The following is a 17544-nucleotide window of genomic DNA, read 5'->3' on the forward strand; positions in this document are numbered from 1 at the left end:
GAGATACAGAGGAGATGAGGGGGGGGGGACGTGTTTGTGGCTCTGTAGAAGCTTTCTTTCTTGTAATTGTTGGCTCTGTAGCTTTCTAAGCTTTGTCATTTTTCATATCTCATTTACAGTGCGGTTTGTTAGTGTATGGACAGTCTTGTGTTGGGTTTGACGAGGTTAAACTGCTGACTTTCAGCTTATTTGAGGGCGTTTACATCCACATTCTACAAACTGGGGACCAGTGACTGAGGGTGAAAGGGTCACGATTCCTTCCTTCCCTTAAAGCTGAAAGTCAGCACTTTGCACACCCCCATAGTCACTGTTTCACTGGAACAACTGTACTATAAATTGTATAGTTTCCTCTTTTTGTCTGTAAGATAGTTTGTGTGTTTTAGTCCTAAAATGATTAGTTAATTAATCTATTAATCAAACAAACTAACAAAAATTAATCACCAATAAATGGTAATAATTGGTAACACTCTAAAATAAGATAATTGAAATAATATTATAATAAAAATATTATAAATAAATCCATAATTGTCCATTGGCCTTTGGACTTTAACAGGATATTTCATTTGTTTTGCAGGTATTTGGTCAGAAATGTTAGCGATAACTTTGGTGGGTCACCAGGATACGATCAAAAAACCTGCAGACATCAGTAAAAGCAAACTGTACAGGAACGTTGGTTTCAGCTGTGTAGATCTAACACCTCGGACTGCCACAGCCTCCTCACAGCCTCAGGCCTTCTGGGTATTCTTACCACAATGACGGTGTTCTGTTTGATGCAGTACTGCGATAAGCACAGCCTTTCTAACACATTTTATTCATATATTGAACTGTGAAGCTAAAGTCTTATGACTTGTACATTGTTACTGCTACTATTTTTATTATGTCCTAGAACAGGGATTCCCAACCAGGGCTACTTGTTGCTGCTTCTGCTGTTGCCAGGGGGTGTGTGGAGTGAATGTAGACACATTTGAGAAAACTGAATTAATGATTTGATTAACAAAATACTTCCACATATTGAGTCAGCTATAACAATTAATTTAAGTGTTATTGCAATTAAAGGAGAGTTAGCTTGAAGTAAAAGATGGATAAACAATTGAAATAATCAGCTAAAAGTATATGTTAAACTTAAAATAGATCTCTCAAAGTAATGGATAAATGGTTGGAACGTCCAGTTTTTGCCACTCCGTGTGGTGTACGAGTGCAGACTTGGCCAAACCGGACTAAACATTGACAGTTTATTTCTATGAACTACTATATCCACTTTTATATGATTTAATAGTTAAATGACATCCAGTTTGAAATGACTTGAAATGAACACATTTAGAACATAAATAAACAGGGAGACTTAATGCTTCAAAAATATGTTTGAATGAGCTGTGCTGATGTATCTGATGGTGAAATCCTGCAGTCTTTTGGTTGTGTTTTCTAGTTTGAGAGCCTCTAAGTTGCAGGCTGTTGTTTCCTCGATGAAACGCTAACACGATTTACCATTAAATGGGTTCTGGCAGAGGTCTCCAGTGGGACAAATAGGGTCGGGCTTTCTTTTAGTGTCATGAGCTTCCTTTTTTAGACCGTCTTCAAAGTTCAACAAATTAACTGTGAAACATGTTTTTGAACAGCTGCAATTTAATTCTGCCTTTGATCCAGTCCTAAATGGATTACCAGGTGCCTGACGGTGCAAACGATTGCTTGTGCAAGTTAAAGCAATGGACGCTTCAGTAAGACTGCCCCCCTTAGTTTAGAAGAATGGCTTTCTATTCTAGCACTGCACAGATGCAGTTTACAACTATAAGGATGGCACACTCGATATGTGTGGTCATTTATCATCCCTCCTACACAACATGTTTAGGGAATTTAAACTTATGTGTAACTTTGCAGACTTTTTCTGGAAAAAAATATGCAAGACTACATGTATCCAAACTACAAACTTGCAGAAGCATTATCATTTATAAAAGCCATTGAAAGTTGAATGGATGAAGTTTTGAAGTTATTGCATGACATTCTAATAGTAGCATAGATATTAATTAGTTAGGGGGAATTGGTCATAGCATAGTTTAGTACAAAGAAACACAAACAGAGCACAGCAGTTAAATGTGTTCAGTCATTACAAACATTATATAAGTGTTCATCCAGAAATAACATTAGAGATACACAATGAAAAACCGGCAGTCAGCTATTTAGCTATGTACGAAAAAGGGGTCCCCATTATTGATCCTGTTTACAGACGTCTGACTGCTCAATTGTTTCTCCACCCCCCAACCTCCGAACCTATTGAACACAGAAGAAATTTGGGATCTCTGCACTGATTCAGAGGTCTGGAATCAGACGAGTGAAATCTTTGTGGAAAAACTGGCCTTGTTGAATTTTTATGTTGTTATCAAGCAGATGTTTTCTGGGCAGTGGTCTGATAATCTTACAAGCCATAAGGTTAGAGATTTTATGGGTAAGGAGGAATTTGAGCTTCTGTTCTGACATGCCAACAACTATGTCCTGAAACCTATGACCCAAGAGATTAAGATGTGTGGAACTCCCCACTAGTCTGAGAATACAGAGCACTGAAGTAGCCGCCTTGAACAGCAAACTGAATGGCCATTGAGGTAGTACTAATCATACTGCATGTGGATGCGCCTGAGAATCAAACCTTGTCTATTGTGGTCATTTCCTCTTCAGTGTTGTTATTTGGTGCCACTTGAGTTTTAATAGGCTTATTTTCAGCTAGATGCTAGTTGCATCAAATGCAGCCTTTCGTGTTCGGACATACAAAGATCATAGCTGCAGTCTTATTCAGCCTTCGAGATGAAGAAAGACTGTTTAGCTTCTAAAAAAGGAAACCCTACAAACAGTTTTATCCTATACTGAAGGGCCTGGGGACAACAAGATGGGCATTGTCTTTTAACAGAAGGACCTTGGATCGAGCACAGTGCCGCCAAAACATATTTCCCCATGTCGTCACTTGTATAACTGACCCTGGCAAAGGAGGGCAGAAATGAAAGAGCATTTCCCTGTAGGAGTTTCTGACTTGTTTTTCTTCCTCTTGCTCTTTTTGTTCTTAGAAAGTTCTATGCCCTTCATGCTAATTGGACAACCATGATTAAATTTCAGTCTGAGAAATTCCCCTTAACTAGTACCAATGAACAAACAAATCTCTCTAAGATGGAACACACAGTTTTTATCATACCAGTTAACAAAATTATATCAGACATTAATTTTTCACAGGCGCCTGTCAACAGATTAGATTGGATCTGTTTTTCACTGTTTATTGGGACACTCTAGTTCTCAGGAAAACTGTGTCAGCTTTATCTGGCACATGGTGTAAAAACTTTGCCCAGATTAGATACAGTTTAATGGTTGGTAGCTAATGTTTCTCATCCATTATTTAGACCTACTTTTTTTAGGTTTTATCTATGAACTCTGGGGATGATGAGTTCTTACCAGTTGTGACTCACAGCAGAGGCAACAATAGAGCAAGTTTAATTTCCTTGACTATCAAGCAGCTAGTAAGATGCAGGTCAAGGGTTGAGAGCTACATCGCCCTGTCAACACATGTGGCAAGTGAGTCGAAATAAAACAAGAACCCTTTTTAAAAGCTGGACAGAATTTGAGAAACATCTGGTTTAATCTAGCACTGAGCTATCAATGATACACTAATGCGATTTTTACTAAATGAGGTTTTGGCAGAGGTCTGAAGTTGCTGAATCCAGGTTAGCTTTTATTAGGTGTGTTTGGTGTAGAGCTTAGGGGAATGAGTGAATAGCCACTAAATCCCTGCATGAAGTGTGTGTGTGTGGTGATATAAAGTATGGTAGTCCTTAAACATTCAACAAGTGATGATGGTATCCTTATTTTGTGTAGAATGCTAGTTTGTGTTGACTTGAATTACTGAAGCTTCTCTCCTCTTTCTTTGTGTCAGGATGCGAGGCAGAAGTTCCGCTCGGTCCTGGTTGAGGCCACCGTGAAACTGGACGAACTGGTGAAGAAGATCGGCAAGGCTGTGGAGGAGTCCAAGCCTTACTGGGAGGCCCGCAGGTTGGCCAGACAGGTCAGTTAATAATGCTTGGAGGGAGGGATGGGGGGAGGGATGGAGGGATGGGTGGTAGAATCAAAGGGTCAAAATAGGGTTTTTGCTAAATTATATTTTTTAAATTCATCTTTAAAGCAGATCAATTATTTTTGTAATTATTACTGCTTATTTTGACACAGCTGCTTGTTAATTGATAGATCATCATGATGATTCAGGTGTTGGTGTTCTCATAGGGTCTGTTTTGGGTTGTTGGGTACAGGTAGGTTTTCCATGGGTCCGATTCGGATTGGGTCCAACATTTTGAACCCATGAAGACCTCTGGGTCTATATAAGCAAATTGAAAGTCAGGTCGCTGAATGCTGGCAGTTCAAATAACTCAGCATTTTGATCATTTTTCTTTATAAAAGCTGTATAACTAGTGTGTTTTATACAGCTGAGACCAAGTCCTCTCATACACAGGCCTACTAATTACCTATTCAGTGTTTGCTGTAGCTGTGCATGGCCTGGTTTTTTTGTTTCATTCATCATTTATCTATTATTTTGGGATTTAACCAGGTCAAAAGTCATGTATAGGCTCTAGTAAGACAAGTTCTTCTTTTTTAGGACTTGAGTCATTCACTCAGAAAGTGGTTGATAGTTTGGTAGAAGAAGATGGGATAGATGGATAGATTTTTTAAAGCAGCAAGCTAGGGAATTGTTGAGGTAAATTGTCATTGAGCTATACTTCTGTATGAATCGAAGATGGTGATGTTAGGTTGATAATCAACGGATGAATAAGAACTGAGTTCCTTTGTGGAATTACCAAATCAACCCGACCTGATTATGTGTTCAAGTTTTCCTGTTTCCCTGCAAGTGTTTTGCATGGTTCAAAAATTTTCATACATGAACTTGAACAGCTTTCAGTATAGTTGATCAGTAAAATGCAGAAATTAGACACAGCTTCAAACTGGTTAGGGAGGGGAACTATACACTTATTTCAGACCATGATCTCAGTTCCCTTTTCAGCCTAGCCTCAGCGCTCTGTTTGTGTGTTTGTGTGTGCGGTGTAAATAAAGGGGGAAGCAGCCACCTGCACATTTCGATAAGAGACCACACAGCTGTAAGAGTCAGTCAGGAAGTGCAGGGATCGACTGAGACTCTAAAAGGCTTCATTATGTAGTTTTCTTGCCTCTCAACCTCCTGATATGTCCTGTGTAGGGAGGCTGTCGCCGGTATTCAGGTTTTCATGAGGGGATTAAAAAATCGCTATAAATATGAGGGGTAAATTTCCACGGTGTGCTGAAATACACGCAATGATGAATGAGTTCCTGTGTGACACTGCAGTTGGACTTCCCCTTTTCAGTTCTATGTCCTTTATTAACCCATTTAAACTAAGTTCTCTGAGGCCACTGCTACTTTTATTATGATTAAGGCGTGCTGAAGTAGAGATTAATCACATTTGTGGCCAAAAATACAACATCCTTGAAGAAATCATTGACATTCAGACTTTTAAAGATTAAAATACCGTGTTTTAGCTTGTTCTTTGGCCTTTACCTGTGTGTCTTTGTATTTGTCACAAACCTTAAAATATAAGTTTTGCAGATCTTATCCAAAACCATTTGTAGCTTTGTGTTTAGCACCTGGGGTTAACATAGGGATTTGAACCACCAACCTTGTTAGAATTTATTATTTTGGCTGCGGCTCCATAGCTATCAGACAATCCATTAATTCTTCCCTCCTTTATTTATGTCAAACCTTTCAATCACTCAGTAAATGAGAGAAACGGCTAACTTAAGTGTTTGTAAAAGTATAATAAGAAAGAATTGTCTCCTGCTGTTGTGGTGTGCCAAGCACCTCGATTGAGAGGGTCCTCGGGGGAACTGAGATGAGGATGTACAGCATGTGATTGTTCTAGTTCCTTTTACCTGTCAGCTCACCTGTCAGCCTGATTAATATCTGTCTCATCTTGACATTTACTTTCACTTCTTCAGCATGTATTTGGAACAACTGTACAAAATATGCTGCAAGTCCTAGATTGAACACTTTGTGAAGAGTGGGTTACAGTGCTCAGATGGCAGAAATACTGTATTTATTATGGATGTTTTTACCTGCCTCTAGAAATGTCTGGTATGGAAAGTGCAGAAATATGTTGAGGTGTTAGAGCCATAAATAAAAAAAAAATGGAAGAAGACAAAGGGGGCGAGATGATGGGCTGCAATTCTGGAGGAAGAAGAGGACAAATGTGAGTGGGAGGAGGATTGTAAATGGATAGGATCAAGGTTGAGGCAGGGTTCAGGCTTTCCTGCAGGGAGGGAAAACATTTTTACCCATCGCTCTCACTCTGTAAGGGAAACCATTTGGCTGGCAGTTATACTGCACCATTCGTTTCCGCATGAACAACTAATTCAGCTTGACATCAGTCTGACAAAAATAATCAGTTAAAGTTTAGGAGAAGATTTTAGTTTGTCTCCTCACTCAGATGACCCACTTTTGCTATCTTTGCTAAGTTTGATTAATAGACTGTCCTGTAACTTGAATGAACAACACATGGAAAGTAGTCCTAGTCCTTGGCCGGATTCAGTCATACTCTCCCTGATTGGCGTTGTTCTTGATCAGTTGGGGTATGATTTGTTCGTCTTTTGTCTAAGAGTAGGAAAACAGACTTGTCCTCACATTAGAGAAATGTGCAAGGTACGGAATAATCTTGAGATGAGAACATATCTGGTTTTCGTTAATTGCTGGCAGTGTGAAAATGCTAAGGTTTGACAATAAAGGGGTAGGGTGTTCAGCTCTGCTGCCTTGCTACATGATAGTTATATAAAATGGTAAATGGCCAGTAAATTTGGATTCTGGGTCAGGTTTAAATCGAAGCCATGATGGTTGGAGGGTTATCAGATTGTAGTTCTGACCCTCTCTTATTTATACATGTATTTATATTATTTCCATTGTTTCACCAAGTAAAGAGTGAAGGTCTGGGAGGAAAGACGGACACGGTTTGGCACCCACTTAATTGGGTGTATACTAACTATATCACAGTGTATACCTCTGGCTTAAGTGCTACCACAATGCAATGCAATATTGCAGAGCATGTTTCTTCTGTCTACCTTTTGATTCATGACAAAAGATAATCAACAGATGCCAGCGTGATATATTTTTCGGAGTAGTGTTGTGAACCATTTGGTGTCAGATAAGCCATCAAACTGTCTGTATTAGGTTCACTGATACCAGTCTTCACCAACACAGTTCGTTGTATTGTTCCAACACAGTGATGGTTTCGGTTTGAACTGTTGCCCTGTTGTCATGAAACAAGCATGTTGAGCAGCCAGATGAAGGATGGATTTGTTGCATAAGTGCTTGAAAACTCAGAGCACTGGAAGCTCAACAATGCACATCTCGTCCTGACTGTTTTCTGTCCAATTTTCTCTGGACTGCAGATCAAGACTCCATTAAGCGTAGCCATTATCTGTTCTGAGGACCGCTGGCTCAACTGATAATTCATTGACCCTGATTACTTGGCAGAAAGTATCAGATACTCTTTATGGATAACCACAGCAGCAATAATCAACCACTACGTTGTTTTTCACGTATTGAAACAGTCTGTTAATGTTTTTATTGCTAATGTTAAGGCATCTTGTTCAAGGGCACTTTGCTGATATACCTGCCCCGTCCAGGTTTTCTCAGCAGGTCTGATGTATGAAACCAGTGACTTTGAAAGCCAGCTTTTCTAACCTTGCCATAGCTGAATCCACTGGCCTACATAAACATTTTCCATCTGGTGTATTTATCTGTGCTTGCTCTCCAAATGCCCCCAAGGGCAGATTTAGCATTTGTTGTGTTTTATGTGAACAGAGAAGGATAAACATCAGTTTTGCTAAGCCAGCCTTGTTCTGCTCTCAAATCTTTTCATCACCCGTGTCTCTATGTTCTTCCCTCATACTCAGTTTTTCTCTTTGTCTTTCCCATTCTCGGAAGGTTACAGACTGCAGTGGAGTTTTTATCAGATCTCTGCAGTAATTCACTGCTTCACTAGCACCCAAGCATTTAAATGCAAGACTTTGTAAGTCTGGGAAGGAACGTTCTGGTTAAGATTCATAGGGCTCATTGTTACATATGGGACTACAGCTATAATGAATTGATCAGACTATTTTTGATTTATCATTTAGTCTATACAATGTTAAAGAGAATCCCATTACCAGGAGGCCAAGGTCAGATCTTCAAATGTCTTGATTTGTCCAAACAGATGTTCAAATCCCAAAGACATACAATTTACAGTAATATAATACTGGAGAAAGCTCCAAATCTTCCCTTTTCAGGAGGAAGACAGAACATTTGTTTGACTAAACAATCAACTAATCATTTGAACACTACTTCCTGAGTAGTGCTGTTGTTGTTTTTGGTGTCCTAATCCAGATGCAAAAGGAGAGCAAGAAGGTTGGTAGTTTAAGAGACTGGAAGACTGGAATCCACCCCCCTGTTTTGGCCAGTAACTATCCTATTGCCTAGTCCTCTAGTGAGGAAACTGTGAAGCTGATCCTGCACTTTTGTCTTGCTGTGAAAGGGGGAAAGTAAACATTTAATTTCAATGAAGTTTAGGATCGCATTAAGTGTGCTGAACAAGCTGTAATAGATGTTTAAAATTTGAGCATCTCCATCTTGCTCAGCATGAACAAGTTGGCTCCAGATTCCTGGCAGGGATTTAGTATCTGTCCATCTTGTCTTGTTTTTCTTGGTCATATCTAATCTGTCTCTAAATGAGCCGCTGACCCACCCCACCCCCCACCCCCGAAGGCATCGAGATCTTTGAGAAGATGGTGCAATCCTTTAACTCCCCGCGGCACTATAGTATATACTACATTTAGATTTAGTTTCTCTGAACAGGTGGTGAAAGAGGCTTTTGGAACCGAAATAGAAAGAGCTGAAGTCAAGGAAAAACAGTTGCTTGTTGGAGGCTGTGAATGTTTTTCTCGCTGAGGGTTTCTAATGTTTCTATTACAGCCGTTATCAGAGAATCTTGTAAATGGCCTCTGACACAATTAGGCAGAATGCACAGAAATCTTCTTGATGTTATTTGTTGCTTTAATGACTTATATAATTAATGAAATATCTCAAATTAAAGACACACGGGGTCTCTTTGTCACTGTGTTTGTGCAGTGCAGGGTCCAGTTCACAACACTGTCGGGTTTAGTGTTGGGCTTTTGTTCGTTAGCTCACAGCTTAAAGTTTGATTGAGGTTTTAATTTTATCTTGCTTTGTTATTGACTATTGAATTTAGGAGGGAGGTAAGGAAATCTCGGCAACTCCGCCCTCTTTTTTTCTTTTTTTTTCCTCCTTTCCTCTCCTTCATTTCATTTCATTTCATTGTTCTTTCTTTCTGCTCTTTCCTTCTTTACCTTGTATTTTCTTTCATTCCTTTTTTCACCTTGCATTTTACTAGTATTTATTCCTCCCTTTACCCTTTCCTCTGGTTGTGTTCCTCACAATCCGAACCCCTCCTTCCTGCTTTTTATTTTACATCTCCATTTTGTCCTTCATTCATTTCCTTGGTTCCTTCTCACCTTCCTTTTCCTACTCATACTTTCTTGCTTTCCTCCTCTTCTGCATTTCTCTCTGTTTAGTTTTGTCATTCCATCCTCGCAGTATACACACAGTATTAAGCTTGACTCACTGTTTTGTTTGCCCGTTCAGAAAATCCGTCTCTTTCTCCCTCTGATCCCTCCATCGCTCTCCCACTCAGTGTGATAAGAAACACATTATTTGCGGTTGCAGATAAAGCAGCAGGCAGCGCCCAGGGAGTGGTGGCAGCGGTGGAGACAAACGATTCGGTTTGACCTTGACTCCAGATAGAAGATAAATACAGACCTATAACTCTGGATAATCTACATTTGCATATCAGGCAGCCCACTGGCAGCTAATGATTCATGAGTCAGTCAGCATGCAGGAGTACAAAAAGGGTTTCCCATCGAGTTCCTATATGGCCTTGAGTTTATTCATTTGAAAACAAAACAAGGCTTTTAAAATGAAATTAATGGCTCTTAAGGTACTTTTCATTTATGAATAGTTCACCTCAGCGCCTCTCGATTGGACAGACTTTGAGTCATAAAAGGTTTTGGTCTAATTTTGACTCAACTCCTTTTTTCTGATATTGTCATGTCTAGAGCCCGAACGATATATCAGTCAGCCAATATTATCATCAAATATTGGCCATATATTGGACCGATAATCTAGCTTTTAATTCTTTTAAAAGACTGGGAAACCCTGTTAATGTTCGAGAGTTCCTAATAGCCTCCCTATGAACAACAGAAAGAAGTTAATATCAATGTAACTCTGACTTTCTCCACACACATCTTCTGAATTAAGTGCTGCTGCAGTTCTGTGACTCCTGCATTCTGGACTCTCCAGGTCTCCGTCGCTTCAAGGCTCCGCACTGTCAATTCCCTTCGCTTCTGTGAGGGCATCCAGTGATTGTGTTGACTTCACTGGAATGAATTGATTTTGGTGTGAAGTTTTGCTCTCCTCACTTCTTTTGTGACAGAGCCCTGACAATTTGGGGCGGATACGCTAGAAGTTTCATGAATCCAACATGTGACCTTTCTGTAACTTCAACAGCTTTAAGATTTGATGTCCCTGGTGGAGGTTTGTCAGGTGCGCCAAAAAGGAAAAAAAAAGAGACGCACTTTCCAACATGGTCGAGGAAGTGGGTCAGGGTGACGAGGCAAAAAAGTTTGTGGAGTGATTGCCTGAGTGCACATCACTCCAAGGACGCACGTTTTTAAGTGCTGACTCCGGTGGGACGGAGCAGGCCTGCTGAATCTGAACTTAAACCTTCAGCAGAGAGTTTTTCTTTTTTTTTTAATGTAATGAAATATGCATCTGGCTCATTTTTTATTCCACTTCCACTTCACCTCCATAGACTCAAGGCTGGAGATGGAAATAAGGCAGTCAGGATCTGTGTTTGTCTTTGCCTCTCACTGCTAATATAGAATGTGAGGAAAGTGTGAGTTTGTGAAAGTGGTGTTATTCTATTATTCGTAGGTTGTCCCTTTTTTCTAAGTTGTGTATTTTGGAGCCGGATCACTTGTCCTCGCTGGTTATTCTGTTAGTATGGGGGTCAGACGATTGGGCTGCTGGGTCTGTATTGTAGTAGAGCATTAAAGTGGATGACTCAGTGCCTCCTCATCAATATGGCGACTGCAGAAGCTGATTGAAACCAGCAGCCCACTCAGCCTGCAGCACCACAGGTTAGCTGATGTCTGGTGAGAGAGAGGAGAGAGGGAGTTTGAGGATTGGAATGCAAAGGATTTGGATGAGGGATGAAGCCAGCGTGGAGTAAATTTGCAGATGGGAGGATGATTTTTACGATGTTTTTCTTGTGATAAAGCTGATGCAGTGATGCACGACAAATCTGGTGGAAGACAAAATGCAAATACAGAGTACAGTACGAGTCTGCTGAAGGCACATGAATGTCTTTTGTGCGGGTGCCGATGTGCATGCTGTTGGGCGTGTGACCTGCATGTTAGAATAGCCTAAAATATCAACGCAACTACATTTTGGATAGCGTTCTTTGCACCTTGATAAACATATAACCCAAGCCAAGGAAATGTGAATAATGAAGACAGGCTGTTGGATGTTCATATTGCAAAGAAATGCCCTGAGATACCCTGAAAGATCACTTATCAGTTCAAAACACTTTCCAAAAGCTTGTTATTGTGATTTTCTTTTAAACCCTGGGCTAATATCATATTGTTAAAAACGTGCTCTTTTGGGTTGACATTAAACTTGACCACCTCCGGCTCGTGATCCTCAGATGTTTAGATGTGTGGATGTCCTCTGTGACCGTGAGGGTGGCCTGGCTTTGAACAGATGTCAGGGGATTAGGGAGGTGAAGGGGGGAAGCGAGGAGCGAATCCTGGCTGTTCAGACGCTGATACGCTGGATTTGGAGACTAAGATTGGACGCAGCTGAAAGCGAAAGCTATGAGTAGGGCAGAGGAAGGAAAAGATGGGGTGAGAGATGGTGAAGGAAGAGAGTGAGGAAGTGCACTGTGGTTGAGTTGGAGGAGTGAGGTTGTTTGGGGTGAAACAATAAACGCCTTCTTTAGTGCAGCGATTTATACTCCAACACAGGAGGTTAAATAAAAGTGTGTTTCAGCTAATGAGCAGCAAAAGCTTCCTCCATTTTGGACTCTGTGGCTCTCAGTTCCCTCGAAGGTCAACACTGGATGTTACTGAAATTCACCAATTTGAAGTTGACATCTAACATTTGCATTTGATTCTCTGAACAAATCAACTAATCGCGATTCAGATGTTAATCAAAATAAATTGTGTTGCTGTGTCTCTAACAGGGTCTTTTGTTTAACACTAAAACCCTAAAAACTAATCAATTAATACATAATTCAGTTTAAAATTAGCAAAATGACCACAAAATCTACAAATAATATACAAAATATACTAGTATCAAAAGTCTTAAATGAAAGATTTGGACATTTGGGTGTGGCGAAGTGGTTATTTCACTTATTATGTAATATGAAATTGCCAAAACACAGAATCTGCAATTTTCTTTCCTTTCTCTCTCTCTGTTTATCTCCCTCCCTCCCCCTGCTGGACTTTTGGCAGGCATTGCACGTCACATCAGACATTAGCCATAGGGACTGGTGCTGATGGATGGAGTGAAAGATGGAGAGATTTGGAAATTTATGGGAGAGAGGCAGAGGAAGCAGCTGCAAGGTCAAAGCCATCTGGTTTGGTTGGACCACCTGGGACGCTGTTTGTTTGTGTGTTTGTTGTGTTGTGATGCCGCTGGCCAGTCAATTGTTGCATAATGTCTCTGGCAGGCATGTCATTGGAGCAGCTCTGACAGCGTTTTGTGGTTGGGTGCCGGTTTCTTTTTTTACTTTTGACTGTGACTCAGTAAGAACGTTCAATGATGTGTAAAAATTGTGTGTGTGTGTGTGTGTGTGTGTTTTATTCTTGGCTCGCAAGACTCAAGCTTTTGGGCATTATGTGGCTTAAAGGTTTAGAAAAATTTAATATGATAAAAAACCTAATTAAGACAAAATATTGTCAAGTTGAGCAATTACATTCTGCAGGATTTTAGGATGTTATTTTTTATCCCCCCTCCAGCCATTTTCTCCTAATGTCCCTCCTCTACTGTTTAAAGGGCTGCACGATGTGGTAAAAAAGCCATATTGCGATTATTTTAACAGATATTGTAATTGCGATATGATTAACGATTAGTGGGAATTATAATTTTTTCATCACAATTTAAATTTGTCACCAATAACAACTATTACAAGGTCGGCAGTAGCTCAGGATTGCTGGTTCAAGTCCAGCACGGCCCACATATGTTCGAGTGTTGACACCATCACTTCAGATTGTTTGTCTGTAAGCCCCGTGTGTGTGTGGTTGTATTTCGGGCCTATGTGTGTAAACATTGAGTAACAAAAATTATTTCCCCTTTGCGGATTAAAAGTAGTTGTTCTTCTTCTTTTAAAACCATGATGATGTGACATTTGTTGGGGTCTGTACCAACAAACATGTTTTCTTACACAACAAGATTTGTGGGGCAGGGGATCTCTGCAACACTACAGTACTTCATTATTATGCTGTTTTGTCACACATTTGACCTTTTTATAAAAAAAATTACAGCTTCTTACATTTTGCATTGAACTTGGTCATGTTGCAATTTCGATAATATTTCAAATAATCGTGCAGGCTTATTTTGATGCTACCAGATGGCTTCACAACTCACCAAGTCTGTCTTTGGTTTCATTGAGTAACGTCATCTTTAAAATCCTATACTTCTTAGGTCCAACAGATAGTCTGCTGTAACTAAAGTTGACCGATTGAATGGAGTATGTTTGATTGGTTAAACATTCCCTGTGTAAATCCTGGCACATGTAGAGCAGACTAAACCTGTCTAAAAAGTGAGTTCTTGCTGTAACTTTTCCCTGAACTCCCAACCGCAGCCTGGATCTATCTGGGTTTCCCTATTAAAGACCGTGAAGCGGACATCAGAGGCCGAGGCTGCCTCCCTGTTGTTGAAGTCTGTGGTTCGTTCAACCCTGAAGCTCCCTCACATATCTAGGCCAGCCGCAGTTTGTTCACCTCTCCTGCAATAAACAGCGACATCAAATGTGGGTCTGGCATTCTGGGACAGAAAGGACGCTTGCATGGCCTTCAACCGCCGTCCGTTATGGATGTTATTGTCCCAGATTGTGCTTCCTCTTTAGAGGCAATTAATTGCCGGACTGGATTGAGAACTGAGATAAAAAATAATTGAATTTCCTGGAAAATTGGTCAAATCAGGTCACTTTGAATACAGATATTGTCTCCTTCCAAACCCCCTCCATCTTCTCTTGTGTTAATTGTGGCAGACAAACAGATTCAGGGTATTTCTGAAACCCTGGGGTCATACCTGTGAACCACGAGACAGGTAGATGGGCCATTCCTCCTTGAATGAATGAAGGAGAAACGTGTGTATATGGCAGCGAATTTCATTAAACAAAGAGACAAAATGTGTTCGATACAGACTCTGAAGTCTGAGCGTGTCTTGTTTTTATCGCCATGGGGACGATGTGAAGGTCAGTGGAAAGTCTGTTATGATCTAAAGGCTCATTTCACCAGAACGTCTTTCTTCGACAGCTCTGACTGATGATGAGACTTCTGTGTGCCTCTTTGTCTGTCCTCCTATCTCGTCCTTTGTCTTCCTCTCTCTGCTGTGATTTGACCAATAAAAGGTTTTAAAGGCCATTAGGGGTTGTTTGACTGTCACACATAATATATATTCAGTAGCCATAAAGCTATTCTATTCTGTTCATACTTGTCAGGTAAAACAATTTTCCTTGCCTTAAAAATGTAACAATTTTTGTCTGTCCTCCAACATTTCATGTCGCAGACGAGCCAATTGGAAGCACAAAGTCCAAGTTTTGGTCAGGATTAATTTCTTTAAAGGAGATTAGGTGACTTTAATTAGGGGTATGCAGGGTCAGCACAAGCATACAGACCTAATTAAGTGGATCGGCAATCAGTGTTGACATGATTTCATAGAAAATGTTCAGATTTTCAGTTTTAAGTAATAATTGAGTACTGATGTCGGATTGGTGCTCAGTGCAGGCGGGTAGCCTTATTTGCGGTATAGGGAGAGAAAAAGTTGGATTGGTACATCGCTAATATTATTAATACACGTCTGTCGTTTTTATCCCATCTGGAGTGCATATGTGGTTTTTCTCTTCCTACATTAGTAATAATTAGAGCTGCACAATTAATCGAAATATTACCAAAATCGCAATGTGCAAATCGCAGACAAGTGAAGATAAGTTAGTTACAGGTAATGTTGATCCTCTCCAAATGAGGCGTGGTTTACACTTCGACATATTTTTTAGTTTCTTATCTCACTCAAATATTATGTCAAGAACTGTGGTTGTTGAGATTTGATAAGCAGAGTGGATATCAGGATTGCAAAAATAGACACAACCTTATGTTTATTCCATCTGTCTTTTCCTTCTCTCTGCCTTCATTGGTTTTTTTTCCATTCTTGTCTTTCAGTGAACAAAGCTTGTTTTCTCTGTTTAAGGCTCTCTTGAATTATTGAAGTGCCTTTTCTTCCAGGGACAGTGAGAGTCGCAGCTCGGTTGCTGACGTTCTGCATTACTTACACATTGGCCTCCCTCTGGAGGGTCGTCTCTCTGAAAATTTCATGGGCCGCATGCAGAGTGATTAAAATAAGAAGTCACAGAGCCAATGAGAGCAAGAAAGAGAGCGACGGAGATGCTGCTGAGAACAGAGATGGAGAGAGGTGTAGAGAAATGGAGGGACAGAGATGTAAAAGAGGCAGGCAGAAATGTAGCGATCAAGAAAGATTAGGTGGGATATAGAAGCTGACAGATGGGGAGAGAGGAGAGGAAGGAAGGAAAGAGGGAGATAGATGAAGAGGAGAGAGAATGTGATGGAGAGAGAGATGGTAGCGAGCGATGGAGATGGATGGAAGGAGACAGGTAGATAAAGATAGAAACGGAGGGTAGTAAGTTGAAGAGATGGGATGAGAGAGAGGAGGGCAGTGAAAAGACAAGATGGAGAAAGATTGGAGAAAAACGAATATCAACAAATCAGAAATCAAAGTGATGATAATGAGAGGGAGAGGAAGAAATGGAACAGTCGAAAGAGACGGAAACTCAAAGATCAAAAACAGACAAATGAGAGACCTGAAGATATTTTGCTCAAAGTGTGACTCAACATTCACACTGTTAAAAGCAGAAGTGACCTGCTGACACCTTTCTGGACTAAATTCAGACCAAAGAGAAGTAGTAGCTGTGAACTGTGAAGCCACACAGAGATTAAAGAAACACGCGAAGATTTTGAGAAACTGCTCTCCTGTCCTGCTGCTTTCCATAGTTTCTTATGAAGGCCTATCTTAATGCTGCAGTTTGAAAGATTTTGGTACTTAAGCTTTCTCTAGTGGTACGCATAGGAATGTCTTTTAATGAAATCAGTTAATTTTAAAACACATACTTTCAAAATACTCCAACATTCTAAGTGAAAATACTACGAGGTCGCTGAAGTGAATTTTAAAATAACTTTTGCATTTCCTGTTATGTTTTGTTTTGTTTCAGTATCAGCCTGCTGCACCGCCACGCTCATGCACGTAGCCTGCGCATACACCCATGATTGGTTATGAGCTAAAATGTGATGGCAAGATAGTGAGCGGAGGTGAATTGAATGGTTAAAAACCACTGCAATGGTGGATCCAAATGGGAACTATCAGGAAGAGAAGTGTGGACCAGCAGTACCCCTGTTCCAATAAGTTAACTCTGGTTCATTTAGGATTCAACAACAGTCATCAATAAGTAATCTTCTTATTCGGAATAAACCTGCTTCCTGCACCCTATGTTCAATCTCGTGTCCACATACTTTTGGCCATGTAGTGTAGCTGTTCACTGCTGAGAACAGACTCCAGAACTGTTCACGCCAACAAGGCTGTTTTGGTAAAACTGTAAATCGACAATATGTGACAGACTTTTTAATCTCTTCTCTCTCTTTCTGCATCTTTTACTCGCTTCCTCCCATCTCTCTCCCTCTTCCATCCTCTCCCTCACTCTTTACAGGCCCTCTCTCTCCTTTGACTGATGACTGCATTGATGTTGTTTTTGCCTGTAGCTGACATGTTAGTGCTGCCATAAAAATCTGGGACAATGGGAGAAAAAGGCTGAAGCTGTGTGTTCACGCTGCGTTTACTTGTTAGTTTGTTGTTGTGCTTCACTTGTTCTGCAGAGCATCTGAAAATCAGACACACTCCGCTTCAAATGTGCTTTTATTTTGTGCATTTTTGTTCCATTTATGAAGCTACTCAACCATGAAAAACATGAACAAACATTTAGCTTTCCAACAGTATGACTGGTGTGACGTTGCAGTTAGGAAGCGTACTGGTCACATGAATTAGACGATAAACAAGTTGTTTAGTCTGCAAGTCTGTTTTCTTGTCTGGTAAAAGTGTTTACTGGGAAAACTTCTTATGAGAACAAAAAAAAGTATTTTTTCCCTTCTCGACTGAAG

The 17544-nt window shown here is 40.3% G+C and overlaps 1 protein-coding gene across 1 annotated transcript in view; it reads left to right on the forward strand.

Moving 5' to 3' along the window:
- LOC118336532 (SH3 domain-binding protein 5-like) overlaps positions 1-17544 on the forward strand; it is a 29412-nt gene that overhangs the window by 4576 nt on the left and 7292 nt on the right. Inside the window, exon 3 of the mRNA XM_035673201.1 lies at positions 3908-4036. Coding sequence (XP_035529094.1) covers positions 3908-4036 — 129 coding nt within the window. The remainder of the gene's footprint in view (positions 1-3907; positions 4037-17544) is intronic.

This window comes from Morone saxatilis, unplaced genomic scaffold (assembly GCF_004916995.1).
Source record: "Morone saxatilis isolate NCDOM2014 unplaced genomic scaffold, NCSU_SB_2.0 Contig24, whole genome shotgun sequence".
Lineage (NCBI taxonomy): Eukaryota > Metazoa > Chordata > Actinopteri > Moronidae > Morone > Morone saxatilis.